At 36.2% G+C, this 10,195-nt stretch overlaps 1 protein-coding gene across 1 annotated transcript in view; it reads left to right on the forward strand.

Moving 5' to 3' along the window:
* The window catches only part of CDH18 (cadherin 18, type 2), a 606,534-nt gene that overhangs the window by 106,230 nt on the left and 490,109 nt on the right, over positions 1–10,195 (forward strand). Inside the window, exon 2 of the mRNA XM_006874771.1 lies at positions 5,938–6,232. Within this exon, the coding sequence (XP_006874833.1) occupies positions 5,938–6,232 (295 nt within the window). The remainder of the gene's footprint in view (positions 1–5,937; positions 6,233–10,195) is intronic.

Consider the following 10,195-nt stretch of genomic DNA (forward strand, 5'->3'; position numbering starts at 1 on the left):
CCTGACGCCACATTTTTCTTAATTGAATCCAGCTTCTGGTATTATTTGCTCAGCATACAAGTTGAATAAGTATGGTGAAAAAACACAACCTTGTCGCACAGCTTTCCCAATTTTAAAACATTCAGTGTCCCCATGCTCTGTTCGAACAACTGCTTCTTGGTCCAGGTACAGATTTCTCAGAAGTACAATTAAGTGTTCTAGAATACTCATACTTCACATGTTGTCCATAGTTTGTCGTGATCCACACAATCAAAAGCCTTTGCGTAGTCAATAAGGCATAGGTAAACATCTTTCTGATATTGTCTGCTTTCAACCAAGATCCATCAGATATCAGCAATGATATCTCTCGTTCCACGGCCTCTTCTGAATACAGCTTGAACCTCTGGAAGTTCTCTGTCAATGTATGATTGTAGCTTTACAATGTTTCTATATTACCTTTAGCAATACCTTTGTGCCTTTATAGCCCCCCATTTTAGGTAGCCATTGTGTAAGTTGCCCGTCCTATTAACCCTGTATACAGAACTCCTTTCTTTCTTTTGCACATTAGATGTCTGACAAAACCGAATAGAAGAGATGTGCTCTATCGGGAGCTTACAACAAATGTATTAATCAAAAAAAACAATGCAAGCAGTATTTCTCTTAGACTCCAACTCTGATGCAGAGGATAATTTGCAAACATAACTGAAAATTTGAAAATAAGTGTTGGAGAAAGAAGAGATTGCTAGAAGGAAATCACTTTGCTGATGTTGGTTTCTTATTAATTGTGTGACCAATAATTCCAATAAAATTCTACAGTGATGGTTTCCATTATTATTACTTGACACTGGCTGAGATTCAACTACACCAACATCGTAATCAAAGAATCACTACAGTGTTTAAAAGGAGACATTAGATAACAAATAGTTTAGTGCTTGACAGCTAGCTCCAAGGTTTGCAATACAATTCTAACTACAGGTGCATTGGAATACAAGCCTGGCAATTCTATTCTAAAAGTTCACAGTTTTGAAACCCTATAAACAGTTGTGGTCTATACACATAGAGTGACCGTGAGTCAGAATCAACTCAATGTCTACTGACAGTACACCATTTAAAAACTTAACCCAAAGATGATCACAATGATATAATTTTTTATTATAATAGTTAATATATTCCTAAAGATAATACCAAAACGGCTACAATCATACATTGATAGAGAATTTCCAGAGGTTCACGATGGATTCTGAAGAGGCCGTGGAACAAGAGATATCATTGCTGATATCTGATGGATCTTGGTTGAAAGCAGACAATATCAGAAAGATGTTTACCTATGCTTTATTGACTACACCAATGCTTTCGATTGTGTGGATCATGAAATGCTATGGACAATATTGCAAAGTATGAATATTCCAGAACACTTAATTGTACTTCTGAGGAATCTGTACCTAGGCTAAGAAGCAGTTGTTCGAACAGAGCATGGGAACACTGTACCTAGGCTAAGAAGCAGTTGTTAGAACAGAGCATGGGAACACTGAATATTTTAAAATTGTGAAAGTTGTGCGACAAGGTTGTGTTCTTTCACCATACTTATTTAACCTGTATGCTGAGCAAATAATACCTGAAGCTGGGTTCTATGAAGAAAAACGTGGTATCAGGATTGGAGGAAGACTCATTAACAATTTGTGATATGCAGATGATACAACCCAGCTTGCTGAAAGTGAAGAGGACTTGAAACATTTACTTATGAAGATCAAAGAGCACAGCCTTCAGTATGGATTACATCTCAATGTCAAGAAAACAAAAATCCTCACCACTGGACCAAGAAACAACATTCTTATCAATGGAGAAAAGATTGAAGTTGTCAAGGACTTCATTCTTCTTGGATCAACTATCAGCGTTCACAGAAACAGAAGTCAAGAGATCAGAGGACATATTGCATTGGGCAAATCTGCTGCACAGGAACTTTTTAAAGTGTTGAAGAGCAAAGGTGTCACCTTGAGGACTAAGGTGCGCCTGACCCAAGCCATGGTATTTTCAATAACTTCATATGGATGCGAAAACTAGGCAGTGAATAAGGAAAACCGTAGAAGAATTGATGCCTTTGAGTTGTGGTGTTGGAGAAGAATGCTAAAAGTGCCATGGACTGCCAAAAGAACCAATAGATCTGTTTTTGAAGAAGTGCAGCCAGAGTGCTCCTTGAAGGCCAAGATGGCTAAACTTCGTCTCTCATACTTTCAACATATTGTCAGGATGGAACAGTCGCTGGAGAAGGATATCATGCTTGGAAAGATGGGGGGTCGGAGAAAAAGAGGAAGGTCCCCAACGAGATGGATTGGCCAGGTGGCATCATTGATGGACTCAAGTGTGGCAGCGGTAGTGCGGTTGGCCAAAGATCAGACATTGTTTTGTTCTGCTGTGCATGGGGTCCCTATGAGTTAGTTCCGACTCGATGACACCTGATGAGAGCAAATATAGCCACATTAGCAATAATACAAATGTAAAATTACAATTCACTGACCTTATTCTATATCAATATTTAAATTAACCAAAACTTTGAAAATATTTTGTGATTTATTATTTATAAAATGTTTGTGTACACAACTGGATGTGAGTCTTCAAATCATAAGAAATGAAATTTCTAACATTTTTTCTTTTGTCTGGAGTAGCTTAACCAGAACCTGTTTAAAGCATGTTGTCGTTGTTGTTAAGTGCCACGGAATCAGTTCTGATTCACAGCCACCCTGCATAGGGTTTCTGAGAAGCGGGTGGTGGGTTTGAACGACTGACCTTGTATCTCAAACTAACCTTGTGGTCTAGTGCATTATCTTGCAGCACCACACCAAGACTCCCTCATATAAAGTATAGTGTATGCAATTTTATGTAACAGATTTCTTTGATCGATAACTTTATTGCTTCTCTTACTTATCTGGTGGTAGACCACATAAATAAGTACAATTAAACAAAATACAATTGAATATCTGTAATATAAAACTTCAGTCCATGATCTAAATATAATTAATTTCAGTAAAATTATAGAAAATTTGGCTAACTATATCCTAAAAATTGATAGTTTCAATTATAATTTTGTGAGAAATAGCTGTTACAACACTTTTCCCAACAATGTGTTTTAATTATAGTATCTAAATTTACCATTTTATTTATAACAGAGTTCCTACCAAACCATCACTTGTTATGCTATTATGCTATATAAATTAATAAACATATTTTTTAAAATACCTTTAGAAACATCTCTTTAATGAATGTGCTGTTTTAGTTGGCTTTCCCTGGTGTCACTGCAGGATAAGCCCTAACTGTTAACCACAAGGTCAGCAATTCAAACCCACCAACTGCTCCTTGGGAAAAAGATCAGACTCCCTTAAAAATCTGTAGCCTCAGAAAACCAATTTAGGCTCACGATGAGATGGAATTGATATGATGATAGTAACTAGTAGTAGTATTCATATGTTTTGGTTATGAACTGATACAACATTGTTATTGTTGTTAGTGGTGTTGTTAAATTCTGTTGAGTCATTTTTGACCCATAGTGACCCTATATGGGGTTTCTGAGGAGCAACTAGTGAGTTTGAACCACCAACCCTGTTGGTGAAACCACCTTTGCAGTCCAGCACATTAACCCAAAGTGCCACACCAGGACTCCAATGCAACATTGGAGCTTGTGATATCATGTTCTGGATCTTCTGATTGAGTAATATTTTCCTTTAGGTACTCAAATGATAGATCAAGAGACTTAAAGAAATAAAAAAAATGCATCCATATATGCACTCAATAGTCTTCACTTAATTTCCCCTGGATACCTCTTCAGTAGCTAATTTACTAATGAAGAATGAATCCTGAAAAGCTATTTCCATATTTTAGCAATATATTTGATTCCTTATTGTAAAAACACCAATAGAAATATTTTGCAATGACATAATTGATTGAAATTTGCATCCGGTTTTTATCATTAGGTCTTATGCATTTTCTAGTAAGAAGTAAAATTCTATCTGATATATCATCATTTATGTTTAACCTGCTTTTAGTTTGCCAGTCTTTTTTCTTTTTTTATCTTTTTGAAATGTCTTCTAAAATTTCAGAGACTGTAAAATAAACCTTGAAAATTTTCACTTTACTATAGCAAGAGAACTGAAGTGCTATGTGAACAAGGTTATATTTTTTAAATGTGTTCAAGTGTCAGTGATGAGCAAAAGGTGAGTAGTTGAGGTTAGGTGAACAAAAAGGTTTCATATGAAGGATAACTGCTCAGATCTCTTGAGAAAAACAATTCTTGAAATATATACTTGTGATTTCAGAAAATACCATTGTATACTGTACTAGAAATACCTAGATAGAAGTAAGTACAGACGTATTTAACTAAATCCGATGTTAGACAGTTGTAGTAGAATCTGAAACATGAACTATGATGGTGGTAATGGTATGCCATGGAGTCGGTTCTGACTTATCACGACCTTGTATAGGGTTTCTGAGACTGTAACTCTTTACGGAGTAGAAAGCCTCATCTTTCTCCCATGGAACAGCTGGTGACCTTGAGGTTAACAGTCGACTCGTAACTACTAGGCAACTAGCACAAATTAAGTTTATCCTTATTGAAATATATTTTCTTTCTACTTGAAGACCTTTCTTCTCTTGAATTATTTTTTTCAAATATCTATTAAAAGTTATTGTTGTTGTTGTTAAGCGCAGTCAAGTCTATTCTGACTCATAACAACCCTGTATAGGTTTTCTGAGGAGCAACTGGTTAGGTTGAACCGACCTTGCAGTACAATCCAATTTGGCAGTCCAGTACATTAGCCCACAGCATGACACCCGGACCCTCTATTCAAAGTAGACTCTGACCATTGTGATTTAATCATTGAGAATTTATTATTATATCTCAATTAATTAAATATTTTTTGTTGTTGTTAAATGTCATGGAGTCGGTTCACACTCAGAGCAACTCAGTATAGAGTTTTCAAGGAGAAGCTGATGAGTTTGAACTGCTGATCTCAAGGTTAGCAGTTTGGTGCTAATCCTACAACACCATACCAGGACCTCAATTAAATGCTTGGTAGCACTTGTTGATTAAATATAGTGCTACAATTTAAAATTTACCGAAGCCATGGTGGTGAAACCATGAAGCTAAAGTAACACGCTGCTAATTGAAAGGTTAGTGGTTTCAGGCATCAGCCTCTGGGGTTCAAAGATACTGGCAATCTTCCTCCATAAATATTATTGATTATGGGACACTATAGGACAGTTCCACCCTATGTTATAAGGTTGCTATGAGTTGGAATAGACTTTGACAGCAACAAGAATAGGTAATCTAAAATAAAATTTCATAATGTTTTTTTTAAAAAACAAAACAAAATATTCTACCATTACTGTTTTTTGTTCTAAGTGCAAAAAGTTCCATGAGAGAAGTATTTTATTGTTTTTTTTTTAATTATAAAGTTAATACCTGCATGATAAATATCTGAAGACTTCATAGCAGTTATAATAACTAGCACGACTCAATTTTCCTACCATTTCCCCCTAATCTTAAGGTTTAAATAGAATGCCACTGATTATTATTACTGTTATTTATAAAATAAAGAGCATTCTCCAACATTTTGAAGGAAACAGTAATCTACCTGGAATTTGCCTTCCTAAATCGATTGTAGTCAGTGAAATGTTGATTTGATACAAAGACAACCAGAGTTATTGTTTTCATTTAAATGAATATTGTTTTATTGATTTATCTTAAAACAATAACTGAGTCTCTGAGACAAATCACAATAAAGATTATGCACTGGGTAGAAACCTTGCAGGAAAATAAATGATCGTAGTGATGTGCAAAGGACCATGGAGAGATGAAAAGTCATAATCAACTTAGTGTTATTCAGTTATAGATATGGAATTTTCAGAGGACACTGTGTGGGGCTGGTACACAATTGCATACTAAACTATCTCATGTATATTTTACAGCTGCACTCCAATTCTGATAAAGGTGATGGGTCTGTCAAGTACATCCTTACTGGAGAAGGTGCTGGGACTATATTTATCATTGATGATACCACAGGTGACATCCACTCAACGAAAAGCCTAGACAGAGAGCAGAAAACCCACTATGTGCTCCATGCTCAGGCCATTGACAGAAGAACAAACAAGCCACTTGAACCTGAATCTGAATTCATCATCAAGGTGCAAGACATCAATGACAATGCCCCCAAATTCACAGATGGACCATACATCGTTACTGTGCCTGAAATGTCAGATATGGGTAAGGAAAATCATTTTATACTTAAGCAATTAGAATGGTTTATAAAAATTAATCATCATTTGAAATTCAGTTTTTAAATTTGTTTATAAATATATTTGGAGATGTTTTAGAATATTTTAACAATTTTTCTGTAGCATGAAAGTATTTAAGAATATTGGTTGTAGCTATTCTCATACCAGAAGTCCTGCTATGGTGCTGTAGGATAAACATTGGACCACAAGGTTGGTGGTTCAAACTTACCAGCCACTCCTTATAAACCCTATGCAGACTTTCTATGAGTTGTAACTGATTCAGAAACACTTAATAATAACACCATTCTCATACTTATTGAAATTCATTTTAGAATATCAAAGTGTCTGTAACTGTTTGATCTACAAATTAGTAATTTGGAAAGCACTGGTAATACTTTTTTAATTGGCATAATTCTTTATACTTAAACTCTTTGTCTCTATAGCTAAGAAAATGTAAAGACTTTAAAAGAACATTTTCATAAAAGAAGATAGAAAACAAGTCTGGAATTATTAGCAACATATCAATTAAATTTTTAGTTTATTACCATATACTAAGAGTGTCTTTAGTAGAAGTACATGAGTACTTCTTAATAGCTATTGGTTAATAATTAATCAATACACACTTTCAAATACCATTAAACATTTTACGTATCTTATTTATTTTAACACATACAACACCCCCCCCCAAGTACCATTTTAAATATATGTAAACCTTCCCATATTACCAAGTAACGTTTTATAATTTATATGTTTAATGCATGTTGGTGGTAGGTACCATTGAATGAATTTTAAACTCATAATTAACCCATTTGTTAGAGTAGAACAGCTACATATAATTTTCTAGGCTGTATAATTTCTGAAAGGAGCTCTGGTAGCATAGTGATTACGTCAAGGTCAGCAGTTTGAATCTACCAGATGGTCTGTCGGAGAAAGATAAGGTTTTCTGCTCCTGTAAAGATTTACAGCCTCAGAAACCCTATATAGGGTTGCTGTGAGTCAGAACTGACTCCATGGTGCATAACCACCACCATCATAATCTTTGTGGGAACCAACTGCTAGGCCTTTCCTTTACAGTGTTTATGGATTACTGTGAACTTCAAACCATTCAGTTAATGATGGTGGTGGTCGTTATGTGCCACAGAATCAGTTCCAACTCATAGTGACCCAGCATAGGGTTTTCACAGCTGTAAATCTATGCAGGAGCAAAAAGCCTCATCTTTCTCCCACAGAAGTGATGCTAGTTTTGAACAGCTGACCTTGACCCTGACTCATAACCACTATGCTATCAGAGCATAATTATGTGTTTAACTGTTGTGCCACCAGAGCTCATGTGACTAGTATTGCCTAGTATTTGCCAAGGAGTAATTGATTCAAGGTCTACTTGAATGCATTTAGCCATTCTGATGACTTGAGACTAGTTCATGTCTCAGATTTCAGAGAACTGGTTGTTATCATTAATTAACTTCATGTAATGAATTTTTGAATATATTAAAAGAAAGTTCAGCTATAATATTGATTTCTGGACTCTTTTTGGCACTTTGAACTTGGATTTAAAAGAGAACACACTTATTCTTTGACATAATATTTTGAATACTTAATTTTACTGCATATAAAGTTCTGGTTTGGCACTGCCGGATAACCATTGGACTGCTTGTCATAAGGTCAACAGTTCAAATGGCACTTAACAACAGGAATAAACAAACAAACCAAACAAAAACAATTGCCCTGAATACCTTTAGTCTCATAATAACCCTATGTATGTCCGAGAAGAATTGTGCACCCTATGGTTTTCAGTGTCTGCTTTTCAGAAGTAATCACAGTGGTTGTAGTAATGAGTGCAAACGTAGTCCCCAAATTCACATTGTGAATTTCACATTGGGGAGATGTAGCAGGACAGACAATATTTCTTTATGTTGTACATAGGATCACTATGAGTGAAAAGCCAACTTGAGGGTACCTAACATCAATAACAATGAATTACCAGGCCTTTCTTTAAACCACCTTTGGGTGGATTTAATCTTCCAACTTTGCACTTAGCAGCTGAGTACATTCACCATGTTCATTACTTAGGGTCTCCTTGCCTGCGACTTGATTATTATTTCAGATTGGTGTTGTTGGTAAGTGCCATCCTGCTGGTTCCAACTCATAGTGACTCCATATAGGGTTTACAAGGCTTAAAATCTTAGCAGCAGCAGAAAGACTCAATTTTCCCATGGAGTGGTTGGTGGGCTCAAACTACAGACATTGTGCTTTTCAGTCCAGTGTGTTTAGTTACTAATTAAATCACATGGACTCTTTTGATGTATAAATAATGTTGTTTATGGAAGATAGTCATTTCTTTCCTTCCCACTTCCAGCATATTTTCATTCTCTTAAGCCAGCAAAATGACTCCTGTATCAGTTGGGAGAGCAGGTTGAAGGGGAAGTCTGAAGTTTCTTCCTTAGCCAGAATTTTAGTGGAAAAGGAAATATGAAATTGGCTTCCTGCAGATCCAGGGCCAGGCCAGAAGAGCTTGGGGAGTGGGCCAGAAAAAGTTCAAATCACTGGTATCTTGGAGGGAAGGGGAACTCAAAACCTCAGCACCATTCATTCCAGTCGTGGAGAGTTTGTGTGAGAGCATAGAACAGAAGACTTCCTCGTGATGTCCTGTTAAAAGATTGAAAATCTGACACTGTCCTTCTGACTTATAAAAGTAGTGAACTCCATGACTCGTCACCTGTGAGACTGCCACCATTAATTAATCTGCATCTGAAATGTACATCTTATACGGGGCCCTGGTGTGACACTGTAGAATTGTCACTGGACTGTTCACTACAATGTCAGTGGTTCAAACTCACTAGCCTTGCTTTGGAAACCTTATTTAAGATCACTATGAGCCAGACCTGAATCAATGGCACTGGTACTTAACAATAAGACATAGATAATAGACCTCCAAATCATAAAATAAAACAGCTCTAGCAATAGGCAGCACAATACTCAGGAGAGGAAATCAAGCAAACCAGCCATTAGTGAGAAGGCCACCTACTGAAAAGTATACACTAAGTGCACTCAACGAATGTTAAGCACAACTCTGAGATTTTCTCTAAACTCAAACCATGTTTTGAACATATAAGTAAACAACAACAAAAAAATCAATATCTCAACTGAAGGTATGACTGGTCACTGATTAGACCCAAATTACTGTCCTGGAACTTGAAATATGTCTGTCTTCAGTTTGGGGAGAAAAGGAGGAGGGAGAACAGCACAATTTCTGAATTTTTCTTAAGTATTAAAGACAAAGCACAGGACAGAATAGGCTTTACAATTTATATTACTGACATTCTAGACGAAATTCCATTGAAAGTTTAATTTTACAGTGGAAGAAATACATAAATAATGCAAAGCAAAAATGTAAAAAGGTGAAAATATAAGACTTAGAGGATGTTTACAAACATTTACGTCATTAATAACAGGCATCAAAAGAGATAGAAGAAAGGAATGATGGTATTTTTCCCTTGAGGTAAAGAAAACACAGAATTCCACTTTTAATAGGCTTGCTGAATGTCACTTAGGTTTAGTAGAATAAGAAACAAGCCTAGGTAAATCTTTGAAAGTTATTCAAGCCTAAGAATACATCCTCTTGTGGCACTTAAGTTTAAGCACAGAATTGTTAACTACAAGGTTGATGGTTTAATCCCACCAGTTACTCCTCTGAAACCTATGCACTGTAGCTATGACTTGGAACTGACTTGATGGAATGTGACAACAAGGATACACATTTGTTGTTGTTAGGTGCCATCAGTCACTACCGACTCATCGTGATCTTATGCAGAGCAGAACCAATCCTGGGACAACCTCATTGTAGTTGCCACGCTTGAGTCTATCCATACAGCCTCTGTTGTTGTTGCTGTTGTCAGGTGCCATCGAGTTGGGACCGACTCATAGTGACCCCATGCACAGCAGAACGAAACAT

This window comes from Chrysochloris asiatica, unplaced genomic scaffold (genome assembly GCF_000296735.1).
Source record: "Chrysochloris asiatica unplaced genomic scaffold, ChrAsi1.0 scaffold00300, whole genome shotgun sequence".
NCBI classification, from domain to species: Eukaryota; Metazoa; Chordata; class Mammalia; order Afrosoricida; family Chrysochloridae; genus Chrysochloris; species Chrysochloris asiatica.